General features: G+C 37.5%; 1 protein-coding gene across 8 annotated transcripts in view; it reads left to right on the forward strand.

The window, feature by feature from the left end:
• The window catches only part of LOC134527484 (beta-1,4-glucuronyltransferase 1), a 365036-nt gene extending 351107 nt beyond the window's left edge, over positions 1–13929 (forward strand). For all 8 annotated transcript variants that reach the window (XM_063360195.1, XM_063360193.1, XM_063360196.1 and 5 more), the window contains one exon: positions 5947–13929. In XM_063360195.1, the coding sequence (XP_063216265.1) occupies positions 5947–6144 (198 nt within the window). In that variant the 3' untranslated portion in view covers positions 6145–13929. The remainder of the gene's footprint in view (positions 1–5946) is intronic.
• Positions 13930–16258: the final 2329 nt, after the last annotated feature.

The following is a 16258-nucleotide window of genomic DNA, read 5'->3' on the forward strand; positions in this document are numbered from 1 at the left end:
CTCTATCTCGTAAGTGGGCTTGGTTTTTCAAGTTATGCCGTGTATTTTAAGCTATCAATTTGTGTAAACAACGTGCCACACTGATCATAGTTAAACATTTTGTGTGGCGGGTTTTTAACACAATCATTCTTCTCAGAACAAATTTCTTGCTGCAACGATGTCCTTCTAATTTAGCTGCAGGCAACCAGCCGGGGTCCATATTAGCTCCCGTGTATACTGACAGCTGCTTACTGAAATTTTAAATTGGATCAATTATTTAAATATAATTTTTAATATTTCGTCAGTGCGATTTAATTTATCTCATACAAGAAACTTGTTGCAAGTAGTTCCTATTCTTGCCAACAGATAGCGTCACATGTTATGTTAAGGTAATTTTTTTTTATGCGGGATGCTCTCTCACGGTCGTAAGAGGAGGGCTTTGTTAGACATCAAGTAGAAGGAAGTTCATCTTGCATGACAGTATTTCTCAACTTTTTAAAAGCATAATATTCGACTGAGTAATAAATATATTTTTGCTTGAATTCCACTTGATAAAAAATATTGTAAGTGCTGATTTAGTAACAGGAATTCAGCAATTTACACGAAATTCTGTAACATTGCATGCCTCGTTATGTAAAAAAAAAGTCATGCAGGGATTGGTTTCTCAGAAATAACCAGGAGCATACGGAGAAAAACCAACAGAAGCATCACCATGAATGACCAGAAGAACTTGGAGAAACCAACAAAATATTGACAGGAATAATCAGGAGAAGATGGAGAAAACCAACAAAATAATGACATGAATGATCAGGAGCACACAGAGAAAATTAACGCACATTATCCTAAATCAATATCAGGGAACTACAAAAAAATTAAAAATAAAATTATCTAATTTAAAAAAAAAATAAAAATATTAAAAATGACAAAAACAGCTTCTCCCATTTTGTGAACTTTTCCTTTGTTGAGCAAGGATAGAGTTCTGCTACAAGCCAGAATGTTTTGTAATTTTGTGGTGTGTGTCCATTGCGTGTCTTGTGTGTGTAGTGTGTGTTCATTTAGTATCTATTGCATGTCCTGTGTGTGTACTGAGTGTCCATTGTGTGGCCAGTGTGTGTATTTTGTGTGCCTTGCATGTCCTGTATGTGTACTGTGCATTCATTGCATGTACTGTGTTCATTGTGTACTGTTCATTGCTTCCAGTGTGTACTGTGTATCCATTGCGGGTCCTGTGTGTACTGTGAGTCCATTATTTTAATGATTAATTTTTTTGATGATTTTTGGATTTTTCACCGAATTTCTATATTAATTATTACGAATTTCAAATATGACGGCCAATATGTCATCATCGGCTTACTGGAGGATAGTAGATGAGGAATGTAAATCTTTTTAAAGGATTTTTCACCATTTTAATCTGAATAAATATTTTTTATACATATGATAAACATTTTTGGAACGAGTAAGGATCTAACCAAGCACTGTAATTGATTGAGTCGATAATTATTTTAATGAGTAATTATTTTGTGATTTTTGAAATTTGTCCCAATTTCTGGCTAAACAATTAGAGATTTTCAAGATGACAGAGTCCAAGATGGTGGGTGCCCTGGTAATAAATGATTACTGCACCCTAGCAGGTAAAATATTAAACTTATATGTCGGTGGCACTCTCTAGCAGACATAAACAATATGTTTGATCAAATATGGCGGCCTTCAGCAGACAAAAATAATTTGGTGGGCATGATGGCATATTATCTGGCAAAATATACCCTGGCATTAAGTGGTGGGAGGTCAATCTGTCTGTGGCTTCCATGGAGGAAGGATCCATTGCCATTTTTTGTCCTCACCAGGGTTGAACTGAAGACTCCAAGCTCCATTATGTAAGTGCATTGTTTAATTAAAATGTTATTAAAATTGTAAATAAATTGTTTTTTATTAAATTAAAAATTTTCCAACTGTCTAAATAATTACAGATTTTCTAGAGGGCACTGTGATATCATATTCCAATATGACGGAATGTTTTGTATTAAAAGATTTTTGAATTAAATTTTATATTAATTTAAAAAAATCCTAAATTCGTAGCTTAATATTCAAGGATTTTCAAGATGGCGAAGGTAACGAAAATAACTATGGTTATGTAAAAATTCAAAATTGCGGCCATGACATTCTAATTTCAAGTTCATGACTTCGGTGGCTTAAGGCGGCTTGTTTTTAGAACTCTTAAGCCACCTTTAGGACATTTCGTTTTTTTTTTAAGGCAAAAGATTTATGAATTTGTTGCGGATTATTTTCCTCGAAAATGGAATTTTTTAGTTTTCATTTTTTTTATATATATTTTTGGCAGAATGTTTTTCAAATAACTGGAAATTTTGGCGGATTTTTGTAATTTTTTGGAAAATTTTGAAAGTCTAGGTAGTCATCCAATATGGCTGCCGTGACATCAGAATCTGAGATGGCGGACACAGACACACACACCACACTCCTACTCCTGCCACCGAACCGACATTTTTATACTATTAATGCTTTCTCTCATAGATTGTATGGTCACTCACTAATATGTGTTTTATCCTTACACATAGAATACTTTCACTAATTGGGTTTTTTGGCCTCATTCATATAATGCTAAAAACCAATTCTGGATCCATATAGGTCATTTAGCTTGGTTCTTTAAATGATTCTTGCAATGGGGAAGCTTGATTTAAAAGATGTCAATGAACATACACCATTGCTGATTTTAACGTATGTCATAGATAAACAACAAGAATAAACAAGAAAGATGAATACACAAACACACAAGAAAAAGCCAAAGCCAAAACAGCCTAAGTCAAATGTTAAACACATAGACAACACTGAGAGAATTCTGTGGAATGAATTATTCGGAAAAAATATCACAGCATAGATAAACAGCGGACTGACAATAACGAGACATTGTAGTAAGAATAAAAAATACAGTCGAACACAGCGACAAACAGACGAACCCAACGATGATACAAAACGACCACACTGCGACGCACATGAGAACCCAGCGATGAAAGTAAACAGATATTCTGAACAACACAACGACGATGGCACAGACAAACACAGTAGACTTCCTAAGACAAACAGTAGCGATGTATTGGGAACATCTGTTCCCATCATCAGGCACAAACACACTGATCTGTAGTAAGTAAACATATTCTTGTGACATCATTTAAGTAAACATATTTTAAAAATTTCTCATTTTAGAGTAGCTACAATAAATGGTCTGGAGTAAACACTATTTAAATAATTTTTTTGAGTATAATTTGTATTTTTAACTGTGTTAACCTTCTAATGATGTCTAGTAGGTTTAAACACTAAGCAGCGCCTCCTAAAAATATCTCAAGTGAACATGAAAAACATTGTAGTAGGCGCAGACACATTTTGAGAGTGTCGTATGGAGAAATGGAGTCGTATGGACACTCTGTATGCACATTTCATACTGTGAGTTCGGACAGACCAAACTCCTCTCCAGAGTAGCGATCAGTGTGAAAGAAATGTCTCTCAATGTCCTATAGCTTCCATGAGCTTATATGTTCGTGAAGAAAACCATATTTCCTTGTCCCGATCCCTCTTCGACTTAGTGGGTTCTTGAGGAGAACAGTAGCTCTCTATTCTTGTAGTGTATTTGTGAAGTAAAAATTGTGGCTTTAATGAGCTAGAGGGTATTGTAGCAGGAACATTTGCTGACATGTACGTGGGTTCGTGAGAGTAACCATGGCTCCTTACCCTCTGGCTATTGCTGACCTGGTAGGGTCTGTGGAAGGAACAGTATATCATTATCTTCCAGCTTTTATGTGGAAAGACATTTTATTTCTGACGTGCTAGAAGGTATGTGGAGGGGCCTGTGGCTCCTTACCCTCTGGCTTACACATAGAGAAGACCACTGCTTCCTGGTAGGATCTCTGGAAGGAACAGTAACACATTGTCAAGCTTTTATGTGGATGGACCAGATATCACTGTCTGATAGTGGGTTCGAGGAAGGACCCATGGCTTCTTAGCCTCCGGCATACTCATAGAGGAAATCATTGCTGTCCTGGTAGGGTCTGTGGAAGGAAAAGTAACGCATTATCATCCAGCTTTTATGTGGAGGGGACTGTGTATCGCTGTCTTGCTTGTAAGTCCATGCACTGACCCGAGGCTCCTTTTACTCGGCTTACACATGGCGGAAACCATAGCGGTTCTGGTAGGGTCTGTGAAGGAACAGTAACTGATTGTAATCTAGATTTCTCATGAAGGCAACTCTGTATCACTGTACTACTTGTAGGTTTATGGAGGAATCCTTGGCACCATTTCCTCTTCATTTGATGGGGAAGAGAAATCTGTAACGCTGCCATGGTAGTGGGTCTGTTGATGGCATTTTAGTTCCTTACATGAGCTAGTGTGTTCGTGGAGGGAACCTTAGCTTCTTGTGCCGAGCTCTCTTCAATCTAGTTGGTTGGTGAAGGAAACAATGACATGCTGTTCTATTAGAAGTTTGTGGAGGGAACAATAATTGTGTGCTTAGTATATTGTTTGAAAGTGTGTGGTAACAAATCTTATATATTAAAAAAAAAATTAACTAAATCAGTGTAGTAAATTAATAATATTTAATGCCAGTTACAGTTATTTATTTCTTAAATTTTAAATGTTTTTGGTGATAAGAAAATTTTAGAAATTTTTTTAATACATTTAGTAGGTAATTAGTAGCTTTCACAAATTGACTTGTTTCACTTCTATATAGCAAAATTCATGTTTATTGTGAGACTCCGATAAAACACTCATAAATGCTGCAGAAACCCTAAAAACCATTATTCATTCCCCTGCCCTGAACAGACGATGCACTTGGAACCTCGTACTCTGGAACGAGAGCGCTCGTGCCAGCCGTGCTGCAGAATCCACAATGCACTCCGTCATTTGTGGTGGCCCTTTTTTTCCGTGGACCTTAGAAATGCAGTCTCCATTAGATTATCCTTGACGTTTCTGTTGTGGTTGATCGTGAGTGTTGTTGATTTCCAACTTCTCTAGACCACTTTGCTGTGGAACTGGGATGCTGACTTTGCATCCCTGCATGTTTTGCTACTATAATAGCTTTATTCACATTTATCTACTTAATTATGCAACACGATTTTAAATTCTTCCACCATTTCCCCCCCCCCCCCCCCCCCCCCCTTTTGCAAACCAAAATGGAATTTAAACCTTTTAAATACAATGAATCAACATGGTTTAAAATTATTCTAAAAAACTTAAAGAGTTGTACCATTATGTGGAGGTAAAATGTGTTACACGTGTCTTCTGACTACGCCTATTTAATGTGCAAGAGCATATAAATTTTCTCGTCATAGGTATGTGTTATCAGACAAGCCCTATACTCGCATATACAGAGTATAAAGCTGTTACTATTGTTTCCACAGCAATGTAATAGAGAATTAAATTGCTGCAGGTGATTTCAGTTTTGGTATTCTTTTGTGGTGACTTTTACTAGGTACGATCTTCATGCTTTTAATATGGCTGTATACAAACATTGTCAACTATGCTGATTCAGTTCACTTAGAGCCATTGCCACTTCTATCGGGTGTACATCTTTATTGCTTTTAAATATTTTTACTCAAGTTACAGTCAGTTATCATTAAATGTAAATAGTGCTGCCAACCTGGCAAAAACCTTACAAAAAGTAGTTTACAGAAAACTTTAAAGATGATATTTTCATAATGTATGTAGGAAGTTTGGAATATGTTGTATGGACTTGAAATAATTAGTTTTATTATTTCATATCTTATTATGTTAAACTGTTTTGTATATAACTTGCTGTACTGTTCATTGATATAATCACATTTTCTCTCAGTATTATATGTCGGTAGTTGTTGGTACAACTCCCTGCCCCACCTCGTGTGATGTAATGGAGATGGTATGTAGGTGTTACGTGTTGTGTGTGTCTGTGTGTGTATGTGTAACGGTATGTTTTCTTGTGCGCAGGGTTACGCACTGTGCGTTCTGGACTACGAGTTCCAGATCCTCGACAATGCGTTCCTTGTGCACAAGCCTGGAATCAAGACGCTGAAGAAGGACCCGCAGAGGGCGATGCTTGCTGGCAAGACCAACGCTCTCATCAGGAAGGTGATCTTCCCGGAGCTGAAGGTGCTGTACGGGACCCGCAAGGGGTGCGCGGTCTGACCAATGGCATGCTTGGTTACTACTCATGAGCACAATTGTTGGAACAGGCATGTCCCATGAGTTCCACTTGTTATTCAGTACCAGTGCTGACAAACAACCTTGAACTAGTTTACAAACTTTCTACTTTCATGATAAGTGGTGGATGTAAAATATGAATATTGTAGTGAATGAGGAAGGTACGGCCAATAGCACAGATGGCTTCGAATAAAATTATCTATAAAACTATATTTGTAATCATGGTGGTGATGATCAGTTGATTTTTGTTCCATCAACTAGACAGTTGCGTAATGTGCAGTGACCAATTACACGTCACTGTTAAAAACGTTTTAGAAAACACATACTTAAGACTTGAAACACGTTAAAAAATATTTTGTTGCAAATGTTATCTTGTGTGCCATTATTTTCCTTAGTTTCACTTAAGAACTTTGGAAAACTAATAGTTGTGTTCAGTTCTTTTTATTTTAATTAAGATTGTATTCAACATAGGTAAATTTTTTAATGCTAATTGTATTTGGACATAATGCTAAGTATATGAAGATTATTATTTTGACACAAGATAATTTTAATTTTTCAAATTGTGATATCTTTTTTTAATGTTGTTGAATTAAATAAATTAAATTAAATAAACCTCATGTCTCACTTGTATTGAACAAATAATCACATTGTATAAAACATAAAAATATTGGAAGTAATATTTTAGTTTTGCTTTCAAAAGTAATATAATTTTCCATATGGTTATTAACATTCTTGCTAGTCTTCATATGCATGGTAATTAGAAAAAGTTTGTGTACTGGAATTTAGAGGGAATTTTTTTCAAAGTCCAAGAGCTTTTGAAGTGTAAAATGTGTTTAATACAAATAAAGTGTATTGTACTGTAATTGATTTTTAAGAGATAAATATTTATTTTTATTATTTGTGCTCATTTCTGTTCCTGCAGTATAATAAATAAATGTATACGCAACATGAATTAAATTAGAGAAGAGGGGTTTACAAGTGTGTCCTGTTTGGGAAATGGCATAGTCCCTTTTCTTTGTGATAATGATGATGGTGTGCACAAAGTTTCATGCCAAGTGATAACAATAGTCATACCGATAGTTCTGACTTGTATTTTTGCATCGTAATTGCAACTCAGCTCCTGAAAGTGTCGTCGCAGCTGGACAATGGGTGCTGGGAAACTTTTCGTACTGTAGCGTGTATCTGGGCTAGGTTCCAGCATCAACATTTATATTTTATGTTTAGTTTGAAGGACAGAATTGTTATGTGTGATGTATTTATTTTTAGCATTGTCTGTAGTTTTAGAGTTTGATAAGCCATTAATTTCGACTGGGTGTATCAGGGGTGATAAGAACATAGTTGTCGAGCTCAAGCTTGCTTATTTCAAAATGTTTTTTCAAACCCTTAATCTGTTGGACGATTTTTAAGCAATTTCAATTACATTACATACTCAGTGTTCTTCCCATTGTAACTTTGTCTTTGTTTGTCGATACAGTATTTAACATAAAGAGACTAGTTACCTTCTGGGCGACTGGTTATGTCAGTTTTTACAAGTGTCATAACTGACTGATTTATTTTATATAAATATTTGTATGCATAAATATATTAATGTCATTACTCTATATAGTTCCACTGAAGAAAAGTTTGGCTACCTTTCAATTCTGCTATTCTGTTCTAACAAGTACCCTACCTAAGAAGTCTGGTGATTATGGTTTTTGCCACCCCTGAATATGCATCCATGGCATTGATGTACAGTATTTTACAATATTAGCTAAGATCATGTCTTTTGCTGACAGCTATCATTCTGATAAATAAACTTAACAAGTGTTTTTATTGGTACAGACTGGATAACAATTAATTAGACATTATTTGTAGGTTAGAATTTGTAGCAGAGAATGGGAAAACCAAAAACTTTATTTTTGTACTACAATCATTTTTGTATTTTTCAAAAACTGGTTGGCGTGCCGTAAAAATTCATAGTTAATAGTTGTGATAGTTCTAAGCGGTTCATGAATAATACTAGCCAAAATCTTGCATTGTAGGTAATAAACCCTTTTTTATCGCAACCTTTCGGATACATTGATGTGGCCAGGAAAGATAGTTTGGTTTAGTAGGTACTTTTTTTACAGCTAGGCTCCCCAATAGACCCCTGTAAGTAAATTATAGTGCAAGCTGTTGTCCAAAGTGTATGAAATAAGCATCAGTCTCTCTACGGCATCATTCACACATGCATATTGTTTTGTTGTGCTTGTTTTTACTTCGTTGAGAACATTTTAAAATGATGCACCAAGTTTTAAATCTTTGCTGCTGTTAGTGGTGTGTGTTAAAAATTCTGCAGAGGAATATTTCCTCCCAAGTAGACAACTTATTCACCACAATCCCCGTAGTGCACAGTATACACGCAAGAAGAGAGAAAGTTGTGCCTTATATTTATTTATGTTTTAACTGTAAAAATCTTGGCAATCCAGAGTAGAAATTCACAATTTCCTTAATCCTGGAGATATGTAATGTGATTTAAGGTATTCATTTCAATATAAAGTACTAAAAGTTTTACACTGTATAACTTAATAGAGGTGTTTATAATAATATCTATATAATATGTTCTCTTCTGATAAAATGCTTTGATGTCTTGAAACAATTCACAAACTTAAATGTAAGTTTTGACACATTTTTCAAATGAAGAACAAATATTGCTCAGGGTGCGTCTGGCTGGAGCATCATTATGTTAAAACGCTTCCAGCATGAGAGCTTCTAGCACACTGGCCCATCTGTTTTCATCACAGTGAACTTTGTGATTTTTACAATGATGACTTATATCTATTTTACTTAATGACTTATCATTTTATGGTTTAATTATAAAGATGAATTTCTTATGCATTTTCCTCTTGGTTTTAAAAATTTTAACCAGAAATTTTACACTCAAAATGGTTAAATAAACACCATTATAAATGTAAAATAACACTATCATTAAAACATTGTTTGCTAATGCTATTCGTAAACAGAATCACTGTTCAATCCTTAGCAGGTGAAATGATGCAAGAGTCAGCTGGGGCCCTGCGCACTAATGGTAGGCCTAGCAGTTCCAATCAGAGAGCAACTTGTGTGTTTTGGGAGTTGGTATGTCATTGTTGCATACAGCTAGCAATTCAGGCCCATTTATTGCAATATAATTTTTCATTACTAATTTTCATTTTTAATGTGATACCGTAAACTGGGGTTACTTGAAACACTTTTGAACTTAAATGTTTCATAACTTAATAACAGTTCCTAAAAATTTAACACCTTTAGTTTCAACCAACGGGTCTCCTTATAATCTAAGCATTGCAGCAATAATATGTAAAAGTTTTTATTATTTTTTGTATATTTTATAGTTTTTTAAGTTGGTGTTTCAAGTTACCCCCCTACAGAGTGTTACTTGAAATACCTAGTTTAAAAGCTAAATGTTCCAAGTTTCCTTTAATGTAGGTTACTTGAAGCATAATAATTGTTTTTTAAAAACCATAAAAAAGCTTTTTAAAATTTACACACAACTTTTATTAGTTTTATTCAAATTTAACTACTTAATAATATTTTATTTGTTCTGAACTAATGTCATAAATTACATTTCAATTACAGAAAATGTAGATTTTAGTTCATTTACACAATAATTAGCCTACATACTTGCCATATGACAAAAAAAAAAGAAGAAACGAATAGTAAAAACCATGAATAAAACTATTCCTAAAGGACTGTAACTTCCTCGTATTTCATGCTACAAATATTTTGCACTATATTAATACAGCTACACCACAGATGAAAATCATATTTCTATGGGAAAACAGTAATGTCCTCTCCTTTAAAACAACGGTATTAGATAACAAACAACATTTTCTATATTAATAGAGCTTACATCTTCCTCCTGAGGAAATATGTAGATATTTGACGCCTTGCTTGACTTCCTCATAAATCTGACAACATATCTCTCTTCATCCATGCTTACAATTTGTGCCACAAATTTTTTTTCAGTTTCCTTTTTCGTCCCTTCATCATATTTGAGTCTCACTAAAATGAAATCATTTGCCTTTAGGTTATGCAAATCTTGACTGTCTACATAGCTTGGTGGTCTCCCAAGCTCCTCTTCTTCTTCTGATTCTAATGATACATCCCTAGTCACTTTTAGAAAATTCATGTCACTGCTAGAGTCATGGACAGAAAATTTATCACCACCTTCATCACTAGTGGAATCATCAATCACTTTTGCCTTATTTTGGTTTTTAACTCTTCTGGTACTACTGGTACATGATGTGCTTTGTACTGCCGGATTGTCAACAGAGTCTTCTTCATTTGAAGACTGAGGCATCACTTCACATGCGGGAGTTCTCCTTTGCTTGCTCCTTTTCTTTTTGTTTAAGTACTGAAGTAGTTGGTTGTGTCTCGTTCATCAACAATAATTCTTGAAGATCTTCTTCGCAAACACTCTTCCCTGGTATAACAGAGAGATGTTTCTTCTTTTTCTGGCCTGTTTGCTTTGAATTTTCTGATGCTGGTATTTTTGATTGTGAAATGGTTTCAGATATCCTGAATTCTTGAAGAAATTCTTTGAGGGAGTCAGACCATGATGAACCACGCACAGTTATGTCATTTTTATTTGATTCTGAGTTTCCAGGTAATTGTTTCAAAACTTTGTTTTCGTTCAAAGGACAAATCCCTAAAGTTTCGAATCCTGCAATAAGATTCTGTTTTAATGAACCATTTTCTGTAAGCTCAGTCAAACATTTCTTTAACAAATGTGGGAAACAGTGTTTTTGAATTGGACCCCGGTGTGATGTCTTCCAGTCATCAAGGATGGTTCTCCATTTTCTCTTCAGTGGGCGGAAATATGCTGCATCTAGGGGCTGACACCACTGTGTGCTGTTTGGAGGAAGTAGAACAAATTGAATGTTAAACTCTCTGCAAACTTGTATAACTTTCAAAAAGATGTGACTGCTGAGGTTATCGCCAATGACCACTTTGGGAGCACATTTTTCAAATTTCTTGTAGTATGGAACTGCAATACTAAAAAACCAGTCCTCAAAAACAACTGAATTGAACCATCCATTCTTTGACCTATTATACCTAGTTCCAGCTGGCCCTCCTTCTGTTCAAGAGCCGTACAGATGTTCAGCTCTGTAATACACATATGGTGGCAGAAGAACACCTGAAGCTGTTCCCCAGAAAATGACAGATGTACTTGATTTTTAGTGGTCAATTATTCTGTCTGGATGCTTACATCCCCTGCATGTTATGATTTTTTTTCTTTGAGGATCATCGCTGATGTTGCTTTTATCATAATTTAAAATTACTTCACATGCCACCCCTTCCAAAGAAGTTTTCAGTTTAACAAAATATTCTTTAATTGCATCAGGACTAACAGATGCTCTAGCTCGAGTGATATTTTGGCATAATCTCTCGGACACAACTGATTTGTTTCTCTCTAGAAACCCTTTTACCCAATCGATACCAGGCATGTTGCGTTTAAAGCGCTTTTCTACAATGCCTTGCCGATCCAGAAATCCCTTAACAATTAGACGTACATCAAACGTTGTTAATGGAAATCCCCACTCGCTCGCTAGTAATAATCCATCTACAAGGCATTTTTCATCCTCCTGAGAAAATGTTGTTGGACGCCCAACATTTTGAAGGTGTTTACCTCGTAACTTTCTACTAAGTGTTGCTGCAAAAATACCATATTTCTGACTGGCTTTGTTTAAAGTAATAGTCCCACTCTTTATTTCCTTTGTATCCATCAACAAAGTCTCTTCCGAGTAATTTTTATAATTTCTTGCACCAGGTGGCCTCTTGTAAGTTCTTGGCATGGTTGATCTGAAACAAAATATTAAAACATGTTTAGGTACCTAGTAAAGTCACATTTTTAATGTACTAAACAGAAAACCATTGAATACATTTCAGTCTGGGGTAACTTGTAATGCCAAGGGATACTTGAAACATGCGTTTCAAGTCACCCCACATTACACATATATAATAAACATAAAAAAAAAAAATCGGTAAACTGATTGCAAGAACTTTTTGCCTTAACAATGTTAATGAAAAGTAAGGTTACCTGTGTAAGGTCGTTTCATTTATTATTCTTTGATAGGTTAGACTCTACAAGGGAAGTTTCTCATGCAATATTTTTAGGTTATGAAATTGTCTAAAAGTTTTATTAATAAAACAAATACATACCTATTAAATTTTCACCCTAAACATGCAATAAATTACAGCTCCACATGTCACCAAACTAATGTATACAACAAGACTAAAAAATAAACAATAAATCAAGGCTGCCACACAGACAAAAAAAAAGTCCTGAAAGTGTTTCAAATTTCCCCACTGTTTCAAGTAACCCAAGTTTACGGTACTAAAATGTCTGGTTTAAATATGCACTATAATGCCTACATTTGTATAATATATAAGATTTTTCTACTTATATATTTTTTCATCCCCAATGTATTTAACCCCATCTAATCATCAGTGTTTGTAAACATATTACATTTTGAAAGATTTTGTTTTGTTTTATTATTGTGGAGGCCTACTGAAATTTCTTCAAAAACCTTTTACATGCAGAGAATTTTTTACATTTTTTATTTAACTTTAAAACTTTTATTGCATACTGTTTGTTAAAATTTTGTGGAGTTTTGTGTGGTACATATCACTTAAGCAAACATGCTTATCCGAAGGGGGGAAATGGGGGTAGGTAGGAGGAAGGTAGCAAGACAAGAGCATTTAGAAGTTTTTTTCAACTCCGGTATTTTGGATACGTCTATATGAAATAAAGTTAAGTAAGAATGCAGCTAGATTTGCTGTATACCATTCAAATTAGGCATTTTACTATCCTTTATCTTCAGAAAGTGTAGCTTAAAATGTATTTACTTGTGATAAGCTGCTCTTAGCTGCTTCAATCTTCACATTAGAAAAATATCTCCTCTAGAATTTATATGAATTTCTCACAAAGAATTCTCTTACAAAATTAACACATGTGTTCCTGAATAATCGTGTATACGTTATTGAAACACACGTTTAAAATAACTGTCATTTTTTTAACACTTTTTAAAAATATATTCATTTAGATTGCACAATTTATTCAAGCAAAATTATTTGCAAGCAAAGTAAACTCATGCAAAAACAAGTAAATATACCTAACTATAGGCATCTCATTACAATACACACACATGCTATGATACCCTAGCTCTATAATGTGAGTTTGAGCTCTCAGTTTACTGTGGATGTTACTTGTGATGTCAACCTGCCTAGTTGGATATTTAACGTACCGGTACCTATTTCTATCCCTGGTTTTTGTCATTGAGCAAGATACACCTGATAGTGATCCATAAAATAAAAATTATATAAAATATTAAAAAGAAGTCAGCAGTCAAAGTTTAAAAAAAAAATATGATTGTCTTCTGTTTGCTCGTTGTGTGTTACCCTGAACATAATATTTCCCTACATATCAACTGTTTCTCGTAAGATAAATATCTTATACTTGAATGAAGTATATAAAAATATTTATAACACACATGTTTAATAATGTTATTGCTTTTTCCATGTACATAATGCCTTTTATTGTAATGTGTACTTGTTATGTGAATTTAGTTTGTTAATTAGTGTTTGTGTCCAAAAAGTTTTATTTATGTTGGAAAACAGACATTAATTTAGGTTCATTAATAATTTTATGATGTTCCTATATCATTCTGCATTCAGTTGCCATTTTCCTACAAATTTTGTTTTGCACAATGAGCATAGGTTGTAATTTTAATAAAGGCTTATACAATAAAATGTTTTTTGTTTTTTTTCCTTCCTAAGCACTGTGGCATAATGGTGCAAATCAGTAATTTTATTTTGTTATTTTTGTGCCTCTTGTATTATTAAGTATTGTCGTACTAGGGATGTAAGGGAACAAACAAATTAAATGTCGGAGTGGGCGCCACCACGTGATGTGGGCACGTGGACCTCGCGGAGACTCTCTTCAGGGCGTGACGTGACCCATGTAGGGCTAGGCTCGGTTCCCTTAGCACGCGATATCGTTACAGTGGGCTCTTACGGCGTCCCACACGCCTCGAGGTTCAGGAGCAGGGACACGTGGTCACTCGACTAAAAATCACACGTTCGACGTACTCCTTTTATTTCAGCAACGTTACAACACGTCTCCAATCGCACTACACCTACATACACTATGAAACTGTTAATAACGCCAACGGCGGGAGAGAATCAGATTACAGGCTGACCAGGTCACCTCGTGGCCTGGCCTCGTGAAGTTGAGACGCGGTTCGTGATTAAATGTCCGAATTGAACTTAAATATTTATTAACGAGTCGGCCACCCGGAGTAGGCCTCGCAGATATTAAAAAGGTTTAAGAATGATAAAAAGTCCGGCGGATGTTAAAAAATCAGTTGATTAAGAAAAATATGAATTTGCGCGGTGCTCACCAAGCATCCTACCCCGGGTGACGAACGGAAGCGACTGAAGAGGCCAGGGCAGCATGGCGGCCGAAAGCACTGGATTTACAGTTAATCTCTCCTGTTATTTATTAATACATATTTTAACTAAAACAAATACACTAAAAATTCTATAATAAAATCATACCAAGGTTTCGTTAATTATTTAAGTTGAGTATTGATTATTTTAATTATGATTATGGTTCAAACTAGTTGCGGGTAGTTCCATTGCCTGCCACGTGGGGCGCTGCGCTGTCCTTACAACTAGCACTTAAAACATAAACACTTAGGGAATATTATTTAAAGAAAAGACAGTTAGGTAAACCTAAAAATTGAATAATAAAATAAAAGGGGCCGTGGCACAGCCTGTACTCCCGCCTCTTGTTGGCGCCTCACACGCACACACACACCTGCACACGGGGCGGGAGGTTCGAAATAGAGGGTGGTGGTGGGAGGAGAGAGGTGTCGACGGCGTGAGTCACATCGGGCTTAGGGAGGGCGTAGCCCCGGTCGACGTCAATTCCCCCCCCCCCTGAAGGAGCCCGATGTGACGATCTTACGGCATCCGGCGTGTTGCAGCATCGGGGCGGCGCCGCGGCTCGCCTTTGTCGTAGGAAGTAGCGTGGCGTAGGGGTGGGGGCCTCCGCTGCTTACGTCATGCACTCCCACGTGGCAATGTTTACGTTTGTGGTCGAGGAACACAGGCACAGGGCGCTGGTACACTAACCTGTGGGTGGCGACCCACCAGCTGTCCCTTGCGGCGGGCGGCGGTAGCGGCTCTGAATCGGCGGCAGCCAAGGCGCCGGCCGCCTGGTGGGGTGACTGCGGTCTGGCGGCTCGTTGCGCGCGGGCAGCAGGCGTGGGCGGTGCTCGGCACGGCCCGGCTCGGCCTCGCTGACAGGCTGGTGCTTAGCGGCCGGTGTTGGGAGGGCGGAAGGCCAGGCGGCCCGGGTCTTGGTCACGCTCGTGGCTTGTGGAGTGTGCCGGCGGGGCGTCGCGGCGTCAACCTGCGCTGCGTCAGGCGGGCACAGTGACACTAGCTGAGACGGCGACTGCAATGGCTTCTTTGCTGGACGTCGCAATCCAGCCGTCTTGCGACACGCACGAAACGTTTCGGGCAGCCAGACAAGGCGGCGGCGTTTCCGTTGTACGATTGGAGTCGTAGGCCAGCATCTCCTCGCAACGGGTGCCTCGGGCAGGCCTGAGGCGTCTTGGTCTGTTTTGGAGGGCGTCTCGTTCGGTGTGTTGGGCGTCTCGGCGCAATGGACTGATAGTGGCCCAGTCGGCATCGGATGGAAGCTCGCAGGCCAGACCAGCTGTGTCTCAAAGCTAGGCGGACACAGTGGACCAAATCCGGGCGGCGGTGCATAACTGAGGCGTCGCATCAGCGTCGGGGCGCCGGGCGTGGCAGGGCGATTCGGCAGCAGGATGATGTCGAAACCCGGAGGCGGGAGCGTCGTGATGCATGACGTTGGCGACGAGTCACAAGGCGTCGGTGACGAGTCAGGCCGTGCAAGCAGTGAGTCGAGTGTCTGTGATGAGTCGGGCGGCGTCAGAACGTACCTTTGTGGGGGTGGGGTCGGGCGGCGAGAGGTGGCGGCGACGGCGGCGCCGGCGGGTGGGGGCGAGGTAGTTCTGGCATCGGGAGACGTCGTGGACAAGCGACGAGT

The sequence above is a fragment of the Bacillus rossius genome, chromosome 1, assembly GCF_032445375.1.
Source record: "Bacillus rossius redtenbacheri isolate Brsri chromosome 1, Brsri_v3, whole genome shotgun sequence".
Taxonomy (NCBI): Eukaryota; Metazoa; Arthropoda; class Insecta; order Phasmatodea; family Bacillidae; genus Bacillus; species Bacillus rossius.